The sequence below is a fragment of the Odontesthes bonariensis genome, chromosome 15 (assembly GCF_027942865.1).
Source record: "Odontesthes bonariensis isolate fOdoBon6 chromosome 15, fOdoBon6.hap1, whole genome shotgun sequence".
NCBI lineage: Eukaryota > Metazoa > Chordata > Actinopteri > Atheriniformes > Atherinopsidae > Odontesthes > Odontesthes bonariensis.
Window position 1 is genome coordinate 35,404,737 of NC_134520.1, and position 20,424 is coordinate 35,425,160.

Consider the following 20,424-nt stretch of genomic DNA (forward strand, 5'->3'; position numbering starts at 1 on the left):
ACAGGAGGGTTAAACAGGACAATAGGAGAGTTAAACAAGACAACAGGAAGGTTAAACAGGACAATAGGAGGGTTAAACAAGACAACAGGAGGGTTAAACAGGACAACACGAGGGTTAAACAGGACAACAAGAGGGTTAAACAAGACAACAGGAGGGTTAAACAGGACAGAAGAGGGTTAAACAGGACAACAGGAGGGTTAAACAAGACAACAGGAGGGTTAAGCAGGACAACAGGAGGGTTAAACAGGACAACAGGAAGGGTTAAACAGGACAACAAGAGGGTTAAACAGGACAACAGGAGGGTTAAACAGGACAACAGGAGGGTTAAACAAGACAACAGGAGGGTTAAGCAGGACAACAGGAGGGTTAAACAGGACAACAGGAGGGTTAAACAGGACAACAGGAGGGTTAAACAAGACAACAGGAGGGTTAAGCAGGACAACAGGAAGGGTTAAACAGGACAACAGGAGGGTTAAGCAGGACAACAGGAAGGTTTACACAGGACAACAGGAGGGTTAAACAGGACAACAGGAGGTTTACACAGGACAACAGGAGGGTTAAACAGGACAACAGGAGGGTTAAGCAGGACAACAGGAGGGTTAAACAAGACAACAGGAGGGTTAAGCAGGACAACATAGGGTTAAACAGGACAACAGGAGGGTTAAACAGGACAACAGGAGGGTTAAGCAGGACAACAGGAGGGTTAAACAGGACAACAGGAGGGTTAAGCAGGACAACAGGAGGGTTAAACAGGACAACAGGAGGGGTAAGCAGGACAACAGGACAACAGGAGGGTTAAGCAGGACAACAGGACAACAGGAAGGTTAAATAGGACAACAGGAGGGTTAAAGATGTTTCTTTGAGTCATTCTGACTGTTCGGCATCAGGTAACGACACCAAACGGCTTCAAACCGACTAAATTCTGCAGCCAGATTAAACAGAAGAAGCCAGGGTTCAGAGGTCAGCGGCCATGAGAGGCGAAGATAAGATTAAAAAGCATGTGCGGCCTCTGTCCTCACATCATCAAGGGCCGAGTGGCTGATAAGTGATTCAGGGCGAGGAGCTGGAGGTTAACGGGGGGCCTGGGAGAGGTCTGGTTCTCAGGCAGGTGGAGGTTATCTGTGCGGTTCAAACCCGTCTCATCTTAATTTAACTATGTGTTGGATGTCCTTTCACACACCTGGTTTGAGTCGCTCCTTCAGGTAGGGCTCCAGGTTGTACTCCTTCAGCACCAGCGCCCAGTCCAGGTCGGGGATGGTGAGGTTGGCCAGCGTTCCCAGGCACTCGATCACGAACTCCTCGGCCTCGTCGTCGCTGATCTGAGCCGCCAGGTCTCCAACGTGGTCCTGTGGGCAGATTCCAGCAGATTTCCCTTTTACCTCAGGGATTACACCGTGTTCAGGCGCAGAAAAGCTACACCTTTTAGATGGAAACAGCTCATTTTTCTGCACATTCAGAAACCCCGGCTGCTTGGGAAGGAAGCAGCCAGCCCTCTGACGTTAAACGCCAGTGCGCTCGGTCAGTGGTGTTTGAAAGATGGAAAGTAGAAAAGGCAAGGTTGGCGCGGAAAAGGCCAGAATTAAAACGAGGAAAGCTCTGGAAACAGACGCAGCTAAATATGCAAAAACTGGAAACTTTTTCCCTAAAACGAGCGGTTTTTAACGCCAAATAAGGACGAAGAAACGGGAAATATGTGGAACTCTGCCTGCAAACCACCGTTCATGTTAATTAATTATCAAGGCAATGAATTGTGTGACGTTATATAATTTAAATAAAAGTATGAAGCGACGCTAGCCTGGGAATTTTCATGCTGCTTTGCGCGCAATTTCATTCACACTGCAAAGTCAGCCTGGAAACCACCGCCCTTACTTTTGCCTGAGTTAGGGAACCAATCACAGAACGGGGGGGCAGCAAGACGATGACGACGTCTAAGCGCGACACCGAAGCTCGTAGAGTGTTAATCCAACATGGCAGCGGACACAACGTTACCGTTCGATGCAGCCTTAGAAAGTGTTTAAGTAGCTTAGAACGCAAGTTTACTTTTAAAAAAGAGCAACGTTTGGCGTTGAAAGATTTCATTCGGTCGAATTTCTGTCGCTCTACATACGTCATCTGGTATAAGTGATACAATTGGCTATGAATCGCGCGCAAAGCAGCATGGGAAGAACCAGACGCCATTTGATAGACATTCGTAGCGCCCAATAAACGGCTCTAGGCATTCGTAAACCACGCCTCAAATACGAGAAAATGCACACCTAGTTCCCAGACCACCATCTCATCGAGATGTGGACGCGTCAGCCAGGCTAAAGCGACGCCACCAAGCAGAATCAGAGTCAGAAGCACCGAGCAGCAGCCATGAGCCCACAGGTCCAGAGAGGGCAGGTAGGGTTACTCACTGAGTGAAGATTATTAGAATGAATATAATGAAAAGTATGGTGTAGACCTGAGATGAAAGTTCCCTGAGATGCTCGATGATCCAGCAACTCATTCATGAAACTGACCTGAATGGATCAGATTCGTGCTGAGAATTATGAGCATTTTTAAAATATGTCAGAAGCAGAGCCAGTAGTGAGGGGCTGCTTCTGTCAGTATGGAGGGAACAGGTCAGCTTTCTATGCCCAAACGATGGGAGTGAGCCCTTTTATTTTTCATCATTAAAAGGAAGATAAAGCCCACATTTAAAGGGGGAAAGTTACATGAAATAAAGCTGCATATTGTGCCATTGAAAACATCTTAATTGGTTAATTCAAACTGTGTTTTCAGGTTCTGATGACATGATTTTAATGACAGTTTGGGTCCCAGAGAATGGGCCAGGTGTGCATCAGGTGTGCATACTGACCAGAAACAAGCCCTTGGTCGGTCCGTTGTGTTGAGAGAGATTTCTGATCATCTTCATCACCAGAACGTCCTTCAGCTTCAGAGCCCTCTTCATCAGCATCTTCAGCCCGTTACCTGCAGCAGGGAGGAGGGGAACGGGATAAATTCAGGGTCTGAGACTGAGATTAAAAAGTGTTCCTCTGCTTCTTTTACCTGCGCAGACCACCTGAGCGTTACTCCTGTTGGCAGCCAGGTTGATGCAGAGCGACACCAGCTCCACGTCCATCTTCTCCTCCCCGCAGTCGAACACCATCCTCATGAGCTGTGGGTCACAGACTGTCGGTCAGTTAGCAGCTCACGGCATCAAACCGACACTTAATGCAGGAAAGCGTGTGTTCGTGGTGGTGGAATAAAGATCTTTAGAGAAATGTGAGCCGACAGACGGGAACTTTTAACATGGAGAGAGGAAAATGAACACAGAACCTTCCTGTTATTTCTGGAGGGATTCACTGAAAGATCCCACAGTAAAATAACCTGAATGAATGCAGAATAAACACATGAATAATCTTGTTAAAATGTTTAATCTAATTAATCACATGATTTCCCTGATTAATCACGATTAATCGCATTTGTACGCAGAATCCAAAAATGAATCCAAAAGTAGCGTATAGCTTTTAGCATTTAGCTTTATTTTAAATGTGCTGCCATATGAATGAAAGTGCCATAACAATTGTTGTGCAAACACACTTTTAACATCAGCATCTTTCTGTAGTTTTTATGTAGAAGCCTCGCTCCACTGTCTGTTTCCTTGAATGACTTGCTGCTATCAGTTGTGTGTTTTGCCTTTAAGTGATATTTTAGACTGGAACTACTACGCTGAGAAGACAATTCAACTTGGCTGCAAATGCAGGACTCTTTTTTTTAAAATTTATTTTGAAATACGTGCTTTTATGTTGAAACAAGTCAAACAGGAAGTAGCGCCGGTTAGCTCCGTGAGCTTCACACCTGTAGCGGTGATGTTAGCTGCTAGTTTATCTTTATTTTATTCCTCCATGCTTGGTGGTGTTTGCTGTAACTGTGTGAATGTGATGCAGAGGAGAAGTGGAAGTTAAAGAATCCTAGTTCTGACCCTGCAGATTGCCTCTGGGGAATGACCCTGCCGTTGGTTGAGAAGCAGCTAAAGTGGCCAGTATTACTTTGATTATTTATTGGTACCAGCGACAATGCTAAGAATGCTATTTCTTTAATGATTACAACAACTAATATCGTCTTTTACTTTGTTTACTCGAACATTTAGTTCTAGGGTGTTGATGTGGCGTTAATAAACATCTGTGAAAAGAACCGGAGTCTCGCATCCAATCAATGGGCGGCATATCGGCAGAGTTTACAGATGACTTTGGTTCTGTCGACTCCGCCGTCTGGAAGAACTTTAACATGAAAATGGCCGAGTAAAAGTTCCGTACCCTTCTCCATGTTTGGTGGATCCGCCGATTACTTTCTTTTCCTGTTCCACAGCAGACAGCAGCAGACTTTTACAAAATAAAAGCCTGTGAGCAACAGACTTTTACAAAAATAAAAGCCTCTGAGCAACAGACTTTTACAAAATAAAAGCCTGTGAGCGACAGACTTTTACAGAATAATAAAACCTGCGTTAATGCGCGATAAAATATTCATCGGCATTAAATAATTAACAAGTTAACGCGATAATAACGAGTTAACTCGCCCAGTCCTAGTTGTTTTTTTTAACTTATTTTTGGAGGGAAATGTGTTCCCTGTGTGGAAATATGCCGCAGCTTTTAGTCTTTGAGTCTTCCAGAAGTGGTGGATTATCGTCTGGTTTGGGTTTTCTTAAAGCTGTGGGATGAGAGAGGAATAAACGTGCCTGATTCTGCTCCATCGGCACTCTTAATCACACTGGAAAAAATCTAAATCTTACCAAGTATATTTTTCTCATTGAGTATCTCATTACACTTACTATCAGACACAACTGCCTAACAAGCACCATTTCAGCCAGATATAGGGACTTGTTTTAATACAATACATCTGGAATATCTTGTTAAGTGAAAAAGTCTTGAAAACAAATTGTTTTGAGTCACATATCATATGAAACAAGCTTTTTTTTTCATTTGAAGAGGTTTTTAAGCTAATTTCAAGATCACTTTTATCTCAAAAGTCCTAAATATCACATCTTATTTCAAGAAATCTGTACAAGCCGATTTTCACTAGTTCCATTGGCAGATTTTTTTGCTTATTTCAAGCAAAAACGTCTTTTATTTGTTGTTTTTTTACTTATTTTTGGAGAGGCAAATTTTCCAGTGCAGGTCAGAGGTGTGAAGAAGCTACACCGGGGGGGCTTTCAGACACTTTTTGCTCAAAACTTTGTGATTTTTCTGTCGCAGAGCCTCGGCCCCCCCCTCCCGGCCTCCCCTCAGTCCGTCCGTCTCCCCTCTGCTGATTCAACATTAAACAGGAAAGGCTTTGAGCTGAGGGTGGTGGCGGGGGGCAAAGTTGCACTGCTGCCCTGCGAGGAGTCAGGAATCAGAGAAACGCTGGGCTGGGCCTGGGTTAGGTATCACATACCAGGGGCCCCGGACCCCAAATCAGCCCCGTCTAGACTCTCTGGCACCTGCCTCTGCTTATTTACCACAGACAGCCGCTGGAGGCCCCCGTCAGGCCCGCAGCGCCACGCCGCAGTCGGACCTCCACCTCTGGAACTGCCCCTCCCCGCAGAGCCCAGCACCAAACGGTGACCCCGTTAAAAGACCCAGAGGGGCAAAGGGGCAGGCCGGCCACTGGCCTGGGAAAGTGAGAAAATAGAGGGGGGCTTAGAGGATGAAGAGGGGGCGATAACTGTGGCAAAGCAGTTAATTAAGGGTGGGATTTACCCACCGGGACACAGGGGGGGCATGAAGATATCAGGTGTGTGTGGAGGGGTGATCTGTGGCTTTAGGTCAAATAAGGGAAGAAGAAGAAGAAGAAAGGTGGACCGACGCTGGCCTTTAAATACCTTCTGGTTTGTTTTTCATGCGTCCGCACCAAATACAGAAATATCATGAACTGCTCCTCTCTTCCTCCTCCTTTCACTAGCAAACATAAAACATGGTCCGAGGCGGCGTGCGGTCAGCTGAAGCCCTCTGGTGAGCGTCTGACTGACAGGTATGAAAAACACCACCTCACCAGGAAACCACAGAAGAAGTGAGACGTCAGAGCTGCGTCAACACTCCTGAAGCGTCTGTTAAAGCTGTTAGAGCTGTTAGAGCTCATCTGTTAGAGCTCATCTGTTAGAGCTCTTCTGTTAAAGCTCGTCTGTTAGAGCTCTTCTGTTAGAGCTCTTCTGTTAGAGCTCTTCTGTTAGAGCTCGTCCGTTAGAGTTCTTCTGTTAGAGTTCTTCTGTTAGAGCTGTTAGAGCTCGTCTGTTAGAGTTCTTTTGTTAGAGCTGTTAGAGCTCGTCTGTTAGAGCTCATCTGTTAGAGCTCTTCTGTTAGAGCTGTTAGAGCTCGTCTGTTAGAGCTCTTCTGTTAGAGCTCATCTGTTAGAGCTCGTCCGTTAGAGCTGTTAGAGCTTATCTGTTAGAGCTCATCTGTTAGAGTTCTGCTGTTAGAGCTCATCTGTTAGAGCTCGTCTGCTAGAGTTCTTCTGTTAGAGCTGTTAGAGCTCGTCTGTTAGAGTTCTTCTGTTAGAGCTGTTAGAGCTCGTCTGTTAGAGCTCACCTGTTAGAGCTCGTCTGTTGGAGCTCATCTGTTAGAGCTCTTCTGTTAGAGCTCGTCTGTTAGAGTTCTTCTGTTATAGCTGTTAGAGCTCGTCTGTTAGAGCTCTTCTGTTAGAGCTCGTCTGTTAGAGCTCATCTGTTATAGCCAGTCTGTTAAAGCTCATCTGTTAGAGCTCCTGTTAAAACTCATCTGTTAGAGCTGTTAGAGCTGTTAGAGCTCATCTGTTAGAGCTCATCTGTTAGAGCTGTTAAAACTCGTCTGTTAAAGCGCATCTGTTAGAGCTCCTGTTAAAACTCGTCTGTTAGAGCTGTTAGAGCTCATCTGTTAGAACTCGTCTGTTATAGCTCATCTGTTAGAGCTCATCTGTTAGAACTCGTCTGTTAAAGCTCATCTGTTAGAGCTCCTGTTAAAACTCGTCTGTTAGAGCTCTTCTGTTAGAGCTCCTGTTAAAACTCGTCTGTTAGAGCTCATCTGTTAGGGCTGTTAGAGCTAGTTTGTTAGAGCTTGTCTGTTAGAGCTGTTAGAGCTCATCTGTTAGAGCTCGTCTGTTAGAGCTCATCTGTTAGAGCTCATCTGTTAGAGTTCGTCTGTTAGAGCTGTTAGAGCTGTTAGAGCTCGTCTGTTAGAGCTCATCTGTTAGAGCTCTTCTGTTAAAGCTGTTAGAGCTCATCTGTTAGAGCTAGTCTGTTAGAGATTGTCTGTTAGAGCTATTAGAGTTCGTCTGTTAGAGCTGTTAGAGCTTGTCTGTTAGAGCTCGTCTGTTAGAGCTGTTAGAGCTTGTCTGTTAGAGCTCGTCTGTTAGAGCTGTTAGAGCTTGTCTGTTAGAGCTCGTCTGTTAGAGCTGTTAGAGCTTGTCTGTTAGAGCTCGTCTGTTAGAGCTCGTCTGTTAGAGCTGTTAGAGCTTGTCTGTTAGAGCTCGTCTGTTAGAGCTCGTCTGTTAGAGCTGTTAGAGCTCGTCTGTTAGAGCTCATCTGTTAGAGATTGTCTGTTAGAGCTGTTAGAGCTCGTCTGTTAGCAGCAAGTCATTCAAGGAAACAGACAGTGGAGCGAGGCTTCTACATAAAAACTACAGAAAGATGCTGATGTTAAAAGTGTGTTTGCACAACAAATGTTATGGCACTTTCATTCATATGGCAGCACATTTTAAATAAAACTAAATGCTAAAAGCTATACACTACTTTTGGATTCATTTTTGGATTCTGCGTACAAATGCGATTAATCGCGATTAATCAGGGAAATCATGTGATTAATTAGATTTAAAGCCTTCAGTGCAGCCAGAAGCCAAAAAGGGAACCTCAAATCAACCCAATCCTGTGATATGAACACAAGAAAAGTGAAATTACAGTAAACTGAGCGCACGTAAAAAGAGAATTTGGACGTAAAGGGATGAAAATGCTCGGGTGGACCGCGGCGTATTAAGATAATGATAATAACCGGTTTAATAATGTGGCTCAGCATGGAGGCCGAGTGCTCCAGTGATCAGAGAGCTGAGTGGACATCAGGGCGGGGTCGGAGGTCACATCCTGGTCACGCTGCTGGCCTGCCTCCCTTCGGCCCTGACAGACCCCGAGGTTCAGATCTGACCTTCTGGACAAACAGCCCACTCACCGCCACATCTGGCCCACATTTACACCCAAACTCAGCAAACAAACACAGCGCACATCCAGCTAATCGCAGCGGGTTGGCTCCATCGGGAGGGAAGGGGGATCGTTTTCCCCAACGAGGAGAGCTAACGGGTCCGTTTCCGTGCCGACGCAGATGGAAAAAGGACGTTTTAAGTGAAGTGAAGTGAAAGTGAAATTTATTTATATTGCACTTTTCTGCAACAAGGCGATCCAAAGTGCTTTAAATGAAAACATCAAAAAAATCAAACACAGAAATACAGATACAGAACATCAATCAGGTAATTTTTGCTAACAGTAGGATTGGTATAACTATAACAGAGCAAAAGTAATTTTAGCTAACAGTAAGATTGGTATAACTATAACAGAGCAAAAGTAATTTTAGCTAACAGTAAGATTAGTATAACTATAACAGAGCAAAAGTAATTTTAGCTAACAGTAAGATTGGTATAACTATAACAGAGCTAAAGTAAATTTAGCTAACAGTAAGATTGGTATAACTATAACAGAGCAAAAGTAATTTTAGCTAACAGTAAGATTGGTATAACTATAACAGAGCAAAAGTAATTTTAGCTAACAGTAAGATTGGTATAACTATAACAGAGCTAAAGTAATTTTAGCTAACAGTAAGATTGGTATAACTATAACAGAGCTAAAGTAATTTTAGCTAACAGTAAGATTGGTATAACTATAACAGAGCTAAAGTAATTTTAGCTAACAGTAAGATTGGTATAACTATAACTGAGCAAACGTAAATTTAGCTAACATTAGGTTGGTATAACTATAACAGAGCTAAAGTAAATTTAGCTAACAGTAAGATTGGTATAACTATAACAGAGCAAACGTAAATTTAGCTAACAGTAAGATTGGTATAACTATAACAGAGTAAAAGTAATTTTAGCTAACAGTAAGATTGGTATAACTATAACAGAGCAAAAGTAATTTTAGCTAACAGTAAGATTGGCATAACTATAACAGAGCTAAAGTAAATTTAGCTAATAGTAGGATTGGTATAACTATAACAGAGCAAACGTAAATTTAGCTAACATTAAGATTGGTATAACTATAACAGAGCTAAAGTAAATTTAGCTAACAGTAAGATTGGTATAACTATAACAGAGCAAACGTAAATTTAGCTAACAGTAAGATTGGTATGACTATAACAGAGTAAAAGTAATTTTAGCTAACAGTAAGATTGGTATAACTATAACAGAGCTAAAGTAAATTTAGCTAATAGTAGGATCGGTATAACTAAAAGCTAACAAACATGGATAAACTTTCCTCTAAGCGGAGTCATTTAAAAATATAGCTAACTAGAAATGCACTCAGAGAGTGCAGACCTCCGCCAAGGAAGCTTTGTCGCCACCTTGTGGCAGGTCGCAAGATTGCAGCACGAACAGACAAACATCCAGACAAACCAACAGACTCGGGCGATCACATAACCTCCTGGTCGGAGGTAATAATAGAACGGTTGATATAATGAATGATAACAAATCTTTAAAAGACTTTCATCTGAGAGGAAATATTAAGGTTGATACAGTGGTAATAGGTCTTAATAGACCATTTGAATTGTTGCTTCCTAGTGAAGCATTAATAAGATCAGAAACATGGATAAGCTTTCCTCTAAGAAGAAGCATTTAAAAAGCCGTTCGATGATCTATAAATTAATGGGAATATTTTAAGGTCTATTATTTAACTTGGATAAAAAAAACTTTCATCCGAGAGGAAATATTAAGGTTTATACAGTGATAATAGGTCTTAATAGACCATTTGAATATGACTAAGTTTTCCTCCCAGTGAAGCATTAATAAGACGGGGACGTTTTAAGGGACTCGGTGGAAAGGAAAACAGAGTTGTCATGGCAGAAGACTGAACAGCCGTCCTCTGGTGGCGTCCCTCCCTCCCATTCATTCGTCCACAGCTATCTTTAACCGCTGATGCAAACGTGTGTGCTTTGGTCTGCTGGCGGCGTACATTAGCCAGTCTTACCTGCGGTATGCAGTCTGTGTCGGCAAACACGGACTTGAATCTGTCCTCCATGGTGATGTGGTACAGAATGCACATGCTGAGCTGTCTCTGGGCCTCGTCAGCTGCAACATAAACACAGGGGGAGGAGGGAAGGCGACGCATGAATGACCGGTTGTGCCGTAACGCTCCGCAGGACGCCAATGACCACATCAGGCAGGGCCGCCTGTTTTTCAGGAGTATTAATGGGCTGAAAGGCCTTTTTAAGCTGGTGGAATCGGTCGACTGCGGTTTGTCAGCCGGCAGCTAAGCAGACAAACGTACAACAACTGAGAAAGCTTAAAAAAGGGACAATTCGCCCCAAATTTAAGCTAAAAAGGCACATTTCCAACTTTGCCGCCATCGTTCTGCCACTGATAATATGATAATATCTGCGTCTGCTGGAAACCAAACATCCACATCCAGGTGTTTGATTTTCTACACCAGAGATACTCATTGCATAATAGCTTATAATATGGTAACAATAACGATACATTTTTTCAAATGACACACAGCGAATACTGCACAGTATTAAATATTTTTATCAAGTTTGCGTTTTTGTGGTATTAACTATTTTATTAAGTATTAATTAAGGCTTAATGGTGTTTCCTAAAGGGGGAACTGTTAAACCTGGCAACGCAGCCCGCTTAAACCACCGTCACACTTGACCGCAGAGCACGCTAGCTCCTTTAGGCAGCGCACACTAGCTCCTTTAGCCAGCGCACGCTGGTTCCTTTAGCCAGCGCACGCTAGCTCCTTTAGCCAGAGCACGCTAGCTCCTTTAGGCAGCGCACACTAGCTCCTATAGCCAGCGCACGCTAGTTCCTTTAGCCAGCGCACGCTAGCTCCTTTAGCCAGCGCACGCTAGCTTCTTTAGCCAGCACACGCTTGCTCCTTTAGCCAGCGCGAGATGCAGGCACAATGGATCGGTTTTTAATTAAAAAAAGGCAAAAACCAGCACAAAGACCATGCTCATCCTGAATGTCTCACTATGATTACAACAACAAACTACAAATACAACATGAAGAAAGTCGAGGACATGCACGCCAGCTTCCGCTCATCCCAGTATTAAGCTAAATGTGGTCTGAATTGAAAATGTATTGGCTGTGTTGTTTCTTTTTTGTGGGATGTTTTATATGTAGAAATGCATATTTGTAAAAGGGGACTTTAGTATGTTGTGGTAAAAGTGGCTCTTCCCTTGATTTTGCTGCCAATGTGGCTCTTGTGAAATAATAGCGAGTATCACTGTCCGAGGAGACGCTTCACCAAGCTGCCGATTGGCCTGAAACTTGGTAGAGAGTCGGATCGTCGGCAAAGTAAGAAACAGATTCGATTCTGGTGTTTCTAACAGCAACAATGAGACGAAGTCTGGACGTCACTGCTGTCCATGAGCAGAAGCTAACACCCCAGAACTCCTGAGGGAAACCAGGACCGTAAAGACGTTGCCTGGTCAGGACAAACTAACCACTGTGGTTTAATAAATCCAAGTTATGGATCGTTGGGCGATTCTGGAGTCAGATTTTAATTCCAAGGCTCCCGAGGAGCTCAGATCCCTCACATGCTGAATCCGTTCTGAAGTCTTTACACAGGTTACCTGTCAGGAGCGCTGCCTGCATCGTCGTAGGCCTCAGAAACGCCTCGGGTTATGAGCCCGGAGGCGGCCTCAGATCCTCCATCTTTGTAAAACATGTGCCGGAGCCGCCTCCTGAGCTCAGAGTTCAAACCAAACGTCTGGTGTTTAATTCTCCACGAGTTCATTTATTCCATCTAATACAAATAAGGATGATAAAGTATCCTGTTCTTTTTTAATTTCCATCTATATCTAGACTTTTAAGCACCGTACTGCTCCTACATTTAATCAATTCTTCCCTAATATCACAAGATTTACTCTTTAACATTTCACTTCTTTTTGTTGGATCTACTTTTTAACTTCTCATGTGAGCATTAGACTCTAAAAGTTAGTTTTTTACATGCACACTCACTTTACTCATTTCTCAGATGATATTATGTAAATGTGACATTATTGTGGTCATTAATTCGTGTTTCCCTGTTCCAACAGGTATCCTTTGAATGGTGTTACAGTGTTTTTTCCCCAAGTTTCTGTGCAATCTGTTGGTTTCCTTAGCTGGGAAACTGTTTTTGAATTGGCTCTATATGAATGAATTGGATTATTTTATAAATAATTATGATTACAATGAATTGAACTCCAATTGGCTTAAATTGGACTTTATTATTTAAGTGCCTTGAGATGACATTTGTTGTATTTGGCGCTATATAAATAAAACTGAACTGAATACAAATAAGGATGATAAAGTATCCTGTTCTTTTTTTATTTCCATCTATATCTAGACTTTTAAGCACCGTACTGCTCCTACATTTAATCAATTCTTCCCTAATATCACAAGATTTACTCTTTAACATTTCACTTCTTTTTGTTGGATCTACTTTTTAACTTCTCATGTGAGCATTAGACTCTAAAGTGTTGTTTTTTTTTAAATTTCCATCTATATCTAGACTTTTAAGCACCGTACTGCTCCTACATTTCATTAATTCTTCCCTAATATCACAATATTTACTCTTTAACATTTTAATGTTTTGTTAGATCTACTTTTTAACTTGTCATCTGTGCACTAGACTCTAAAAGTGTTGTTTTTTTACATGTTCACTCACCTTTAAAATTCTGGATTAAACTAAATTAGTGTGAAATCTGCAATAAGAATCGATCTGAACTGATTTTCATCTGTTTTTTCTGGATTTGTCCAACAATAAGAGCTCATTTCCCCCCCCGCTGCTGCAGATCTGCGTGCTGATCAACCCTCTGAAAGTGGGATGGATTAAGTGTTAGACTGTCAGTGAGCCCAGGACCTTTATGAGTTTGACCTCTGACCCAGGTCGGGGCGCCGGAGGCCGGGAGGAGGAGGAGAATTAATAGAGTTCAGGCTGGAGTCTGACCCAGGGAGTTTTCATTAAGGGAAGTGTTAAGAAAGAGGCTCTCCGCTGGACCAGAACCACTGACAGACCTCCTGTGATGCCCACCAGCCGGGTCCGGTTAAAACCGGTCCCAGCCGCGCTCGGGCCGTACAGGCAGCCTTATCGCCCGGCATCAAATCCAGATGTGGCCGGTGAACCGTCGGAATCACAGGAGGGAGATGGGGAGAGGCGACTCCAGGCTTTAATTGGGAAAACAGGAGGAAGCATCACTTTTACTGCCTTTAATAAGTTAGAGCCACGCCGCTCGCCGCTCTGGCCCCGTCCGCTGACCAGAACATGTGCTTCTCATTAGCAGAGCTGCAGCCCAGCCAGCGCCTGAAAACAGCCGCCCTGCTTCTGCTGGTAGGAGCGCGGAGGATCCTTTATGGGCGAGCAGAGAGATCCCATTAAATGTTCAAAAACCAGCAGAGAGAGCCGGTGGAGGGGAGCTGTTAGGGATTAACTAGACCGTTCAAGGGCAGTTAGTGGGAGAGCTGCAGCCCAATTACACCCCGGCCCCGTTTAAAGCCGCCCCGCCTCCGTAAAGTCACACCCGCGCACATTAAGGCGCGTCTGGCCTCAGTTTGTGGGACGCTGTTACTGCAGTTTCTGGGTAAATAAGCAGGCTGGGTTTTGGTCTTCGGTGGCTCTGCTCACCACAAAACAAGCCGAGAGGCTTTTACAGACCATCCAGAGCAAGCTGTTCTGAAGCAAACTCATTTGTTTGTGCAGTTTAAAGGCAGGCAGTGATGTCAGTGTCACTGATGGGGCTTTCTGTTCATGTTTCATACAATCAGCAGCACAAAAATGAGCAGATTCCCCCAAAGTGACACTAAATTAATGACAAAGACCAAAGGATTTTACATTTACAAACATGGAGAAGCAGCATTTAGCTGTTATGCTGCAAACAAGTGGAACAAACTGCCAGTGGAGATTAAACTTTCACCAAATGGAGACATTTTTAAATCCAGGTTAAAGACATTTCTGTTCTCATGTGTCTATGCATGAAATCTGCACGATATCTTTGAACTTATCTGGACTGTTGCTGGTTTTTAAATTCATTTAAATTATTTTATTTGTTTCTCTTTATGTTATTTTATGTATTTTTAATGCTTCTTACACTCCCTGCTGCAATGCTTTTATTTTATGTAAAGCGTTTTGAATTGTTTTATACATGAAATGTACAAACATGTGATTTCAGAGGTTGGAAACTGAAAAATAACTTCTTTCTAGTGATAAATTATGATCTTTATCCACTTAAAACTGGATGCAAGTCTCAAGACGATTTGTTCTAAGTTACTAGTTCTAGTTATTAAAGGGATAGTTCGCCTGACATCCCATATCAGCAACATCATTTATGAACATTTTCTTACCCCCTGCTGCATCCTGTGAGCAGAGTTCGCTTGTGTGCATCAACTGTTACGTAACGTCACGATAACTGGAAACTGAGAGATCCTGCTGTGCACTTTCTACTCTGCTGAAGTTGTCCTAAAGAGACACTCAGTGGGGTCACATGGCACTGAGAGGATCGGATTATTGGCTAAATTACAGATGTTGTCCCGGGGTCGTGACCCGGAAGTCAAAGGAGACGATATTCCTGTTGCTGTCGCCGTCAGAAAGAAACAAACAACGCGATGGAGAATGCTCCGTTGGGCATCGAGTTTGTGCAACAAGCAGCTCATCACAGACCAAATGTAGAGGGACGTAGCTTCATCTGGCTCTGCGTTCTCCATCTTTCTCCAATGCCTGAGTTTGTTGTTGTTGTTGGTGGTGAAGAGGTCAACAGGAAGTGGCTCTATTAGCAACAGCTGGAATGGGTACAGCGCCACCTATCATACCGGGGTATGACACGCTTTGTGCCTCTGATCCCATTCATTCACCGCCATATATCCAAGGAGAATTACCCTTACTCAGCTCATTCTTATTGTTATTTAGCCAATAATCCAATCCTTTCAGGACCATGTGACCCCACTGAATAAAACCCAGCCCAAAGGTAACACATCTGGATCTTTATTTTGGTCTCTGCGTCCATCTGAAGGACCAGAGATGTGATTTATCAGACCAGAATCTGACGTTCTGATAACAGCAGCATGAAAAAGGGAATATTTTCCAGCTTTCTCTGCAGGTATGTCCAGAGTCTCTCCAAAAACAACTCAGGCTCTGGTTGTCTGAGATTTCCTGCTCGTTGTTATGACTGCACGTCTCCAACGTGTCCTGAGTTAGCAATGGCCAGTTAAACTGGCTTCATCTATAAATGTGTTGAGTAACTTTCTGATTACAACATTTAATCTTGAACTAGAAGAAAGAAAACTGTTTTTGATGATGGAACAGAACCCTTCAGATGTCCTGTTTTCTGTCTGTTCAAAGCTGAAAAACCAGGTTTGACTGAGCTGCTGCTGAGATCCTGTCAGCTGATTAAGCCGCCTGCTTCAGAACGGACTTCAGATGTGCTCGACCGGCCGTGGCAGGAGGTGAAGATGACGCCGCTTTCATCTTATCGCTAGGCGCCGTGACCCCGGGGTCAGGTCTGGACCCGGAGAACGGCGTCTTCTACCTTTAGAGATAACTGCAGAGCCTTCACGCAGCGCGTCAGGCGGAGAGCGGACAGCCGGCAGGGAGCGGATGATTAATGAACCCTCCGCTCGCATAAAGAGCCGAGAGCACACACGCAAATACAGGCAAACTCAACAGTGTCACAACTGTGAGCAGGCCTTATATTTCAGTGTTAAGTTATATTATGCGTGTGTGCCGGGCTTCCTGAATGAGCAACCCCCTCCTGCCACTTCCCAAAAAAACAGCCCTGCCCAAATCTCCCAAGACCCCTCCACCTCTCCTGCACCTCTCCTGCACCTCTCCTGCAAAAACAACATTTGTGCAGAGGCTCTGGCATGTTATTCTAACAAATATATTATATTAATTATGCTGCGTTACCAGAGCCACCCCCCCGAGGCTTCAAAGCCGCCTTCAGTGATGCTGCTGACCGTGTCGCACGACCCTTTAGAGCAGATGACGCGCCACGAATGGCAGAGTTTTAAGCTCGACGCTCGTCTAAAACCAGAACCTGCAACACGCCTCAGCAGTAACGAATGAAAAAGCTCCAACCCCAGCGGGGTTTGGACAAGGCCGTCTGATGGCGAGCCGTCTGCCTGAGACAACGAGCCCGGGTAAACATCCACAGGAACAAGCATCCCGGGTAAACATCCACAGGAACAAGCATCCCGGGTAAACATCCACAGGAACAAGCATCCCGGGTAAACAACCACAGGAACAAGGATCCCGGGTAAACATCCACAGGAACAAGCATCCCGGGTAAACATCCACAGGAACAAGGATCCCGGGTAAACATCCACAGGAACAAGCATCCCGGGTAAACATCCACAGGAACAAGGATCCCGGGTAAACATCCACAGGAACAAGCATCCCGGGTAAACATCCACAGGAACAAGCATCCCGGGTAAACAACCACAGGAACAAGCATCCCGGGTAAACATCCACAGGAACAAGCATCCCGGGTAAACATCCACAGGAATAAGCATCCCGGGTACACATCCACAGGAACAAGCATCCCGGGTACACATCCACAGGAACAAGCATCCCGGGTAAACATCCACAGGAACAAGCATCCCGGGTAAACATCCACAGGAACAAGCATCCCGGTTAAACAACCACAGGAACAAGGATCCCGGGTACACATCCACAGGAACAAGCATCCCGGTTAAACAACCACAGGAACAAGGATCCCGGTTAAACATCCACAGGAATAAGCATCCCGGGTAAACATCCACAGGAACAAGCATCCCGGGTAAACATCCACAGGAACAAGCATCCCGGGTAAACATCCACAGGAACAAGCATCCCGGGTAATCATCCACAAGAACAAGCATCCCGGGTAATCATCCACAGGAATAAGCATCCCGGGTAAACATCCACAGGAACAAGCATCCTGGGTAATCATCCACAGGAACAAGCATCCCGGGTAAACATCCACAGGAACAAGCATCCCGGGTAAACATCCACAGGAACAAGCATCCTGGGTAATCATCCACAGGAATAAGCATCCCGGGTAAACATCCACAGGAACAAGCATCCCGGGTAAACATCCACAGGAACAAGCATCCCGGGTAAACATCCACAGGAACAAGCATCCCGGGTAAACAACCACAGGAACAAGGATCCCGGGTAAACATCCACAGGAACAAGCATCCCGGGTAAACATCCACAGGAACAAGCATCCCGGGTAAACATCCACAGGAACAAGCATCCCGGGTACACATCCACAGGAACAAGCATCCCGGGTACACATCCACAGGAACAAGCATCCCGGGTAAACATCCACAGGAACAAGCATCCCGGGTAAACAACCACAGGAACAAGGATCCCGGGTAAACAACCACAGGAACAAGCATCCCGGGTAAACAACCACAGGAACAAGGATCCCGGTTAAACATCCACAGGAACAAGCATCCCGGGTAAACATCCACAGGAACAAGCATCCCGGGTAAACATCCAAATGAACAAGCATCCCGGGTAAACATCCAAATGAACAAGCATCCCGGGTAAACAACCACAGGAACAAGCATCCCGGGTAAACATCCACAGGAACAAGCATCCCGGGTAATCATCCACAGGAACAAGCATCCCGGGTAAACAACCACAGGAACAAGGATCCCGGGTAAACAACCACAGGAACAAGCATCCCGGGTAAACAACCACAGGAACAAGGATCCCGGTTAAACATCCACAGGAACAAGCATCCCGGGTAAACATCCACAGGAACAAGCATCCCGGGTAAACATCCACAGGAACAAGCATCCCGGGTAAACATCCACAGGAACAAGCATCCCGGGTAAACAACCACAGGAACAAGCATCCCGGGTAAACATCCACAGGATCGAGCATCCCGGGTAAACATCCACAGGAACAAGCATCCCGGGTAAACATCCACAGGAACAGAAGCAAACCAAAGACACAGAGCGATTACCTAGCAGAGAGGAGAGCTTGGGAACGAGCCCGGCCTGAACCATCTGGCTGCGCAGGGACGTGTCGAAGGACAGGTTTAGCAGGAGGCGTAAGGTGGTGCTCAGGAGCTCCCCGTGCTCACAGGGAACCAGCCGGGCCAGCTTCTCCACCGCAAAGGTTTCCGCCTGGAGAGGAAAAGGAGCAGGAAATAAATGCATCAAACAGCAGTGAAACTCACAAGACAGCAGTCCAGCTGCTAAAACTGCTAACTGTCTGCATGAAATGTAAAAAAAAACAACGCTTCTACTGGTTTTTGTGCATCGTCCACCTGGCCCTTACTCTGAGTTTCTGTCTGAACTCTCAGAGTTTCTGAATCACAGTTAGTGCTGAGTACAGATAAAGTTGGAAATGTTGAAAATAACAGCCATAATATTAACTTTATACAGCTTCTGAGAAGAAATTTACATTTTGAAGGTGTCTATCAGAGGATGCTGTAACCAGATTAAAGAGTTAATTCCATCATCCTTTTCCATCATCCTTCACTGCCATGTGCAGATATGACAGAGGACGACTACCTAAACTTTACTCCAGCAACACTTGACTCTCTTGTTGACAGCACTGGACAATGTTGCCCCTCTGAAAAGGAAGGTAATCAGTCAGAAGAGGTTGGCTCCTTGGTATAATTCAGCTGCTTTAAAGCGGACTGCAAGAAAGCATGAGAGACAGTGGCGTTCCTCTATTTTAGAAGAGTCTCAATTAGTCTGGAAAGACAGTTTAATAACGTATAAGAAAGCCCTTCGTAAAGCTAGAACTGCTTATTATTCATCATTGATAGAAGAGAATAAGAACAATCCCAGGTTTCTCTTCAGCGCTGTAGCCAGTCTGACTAAGAGTCCGAGCTCTGCTCTCCTTCCCACTATCATCAGTGATGTATCATCAAGTACAGCAGCTTTAGAAGTATCTTTAGATACACTACTTTTGGATTAATTTTTGGATTCTGCGTACATGATGTTGTTTATGATATTTAGTAGGGATGCACTGATACCCCTTTTTTTCAAACCGATACGATACCGATACTTGGATCTGAGTACTTACCGATACCGAGTACCGATGCCGATACTTCTACCACAAAAAAAATGCAATGAAATGGAAGACAGGTTTCGGTCTCACTAGTCTAACTTCACTGTTTTTGTTTAGCTCGACATCTCCCCAAGCTGCCAATCTAAAAAAATACAACAAAACACCCTCTGATCGTGGTCTTCATGCAATAAATTGGTATCAGTTCATGGTATCGGTTAACTTTAACGAGTACGAGTATATTAGAATAGTATTGGCCCGATACACGATACCAGTATCGGTATCGGTGCATCCCTGATATTTAGTATTGTTTGAGTTAATTTGGGTATTTAATTATGCTTTTATTTTGAAAGCACTGGTTAGCTGGGGCGCACTGGGAGAGTTTACTTAGATGGGCAGGTGAGCAGGCACCTGGGAGGGCTAATGTTTTTTTTTTACCAGGGCAAGAGAGGCGGCAAAGGCCATTGTTCTTGGTTTGAGCAATAAACCTAAAGAAAGCTAATTCTTTGCCTGGACAATGGACTCATTTTACCTGCGTAAATTCAATTCAATTAATTTTATTTATATAGCGCCAAATACAACAAATGTCATCTCAAGGCACTTAGATAATAAAGTCCAATTCAAGCCAATTGGAATTCAATTAATTGTAATCATAATTATTTGTAAAATAATCCAATTAAGAATAATAAAATAAAAAAAATAATAAAATAATCCAATAAAAATAATTCTACTTCACTCCCTAGCTGTCTCAGTGGCCATTTGATTTTTTTTTTGTTTTGATTATTGACACAAGAGGACGAATTGCCATTACAGGCAGGCAATGCACTTTTCGGCATAACACCGGCCGACATGTTTCCGTCTCCTGTGGTCTCCCTGCACAACGCAACCTGGTCCCAGTTAAAAACGCACTCGCTGCTACTGTGTACAACCAGCTCCAGTCACACCGTCACAAACCAGACCTCCAGCCGCTTAATCAACTGCAGCCTACGTCAATTACCGCCAACATCCCCCTTCCATTAGTGACAGCAGCTGGCAGACAAACCGAATCAGTCTTATCTGACGAAGAGAAAGTCACAGCATGTTTGCTGAGTAAACAAATCCTGATGACACGCAGCTCCGCATCATAACGTGATCGCTCTTTTTCCTTAATGAGACACCCACGTCTGTCCCTCGTGTAAACCGACACCGAGTCAAAGTGTCGAGGCCGACATCTTCCTGCTGGACCCGGAGCTGAAGGATGCTTTAATCTCAATCAAAAGACACGC

The 20,424-nt window shown here is 44.3% G+C and overlaps 1 protein-coding gene across 1 annotated transcript in view; it reads right to left on the reverse strand.

Moving 5' to 3' along the window:
- The window catches only part of kifap3a (kinesin-associated protein 3a), a 53,478-nt gene that overhangs the window by 18,788 nt on the left and 14,266 nt on the right, over positions 1-20,424 (reverse strand). The window contains exons 10-14 of the mRNA XM_075486067.1: positions 18,105-18,267; positions 10,139-10,239; positions 3,031-3,139; positions 2,840-2,952; positions 1,181-1,346 (exon numbers count right to left, since the gene is read on the reverse strand). Coding sequence (XP_075342182.1) covers positions 1,181-1,346; positions 2,840-2,952; positions 3,031-3,139; positions 10,139-10,239; positions 18,105-18,267 — 652 coding nt within the window. The remainder of the gene's footprint in view (positions 1-1,180; positions 1,347-2,839; positions 2,953-3,030; positions 3,140-10,138; positions 10,240-18,104; positions 18,268-20,424) is intronic.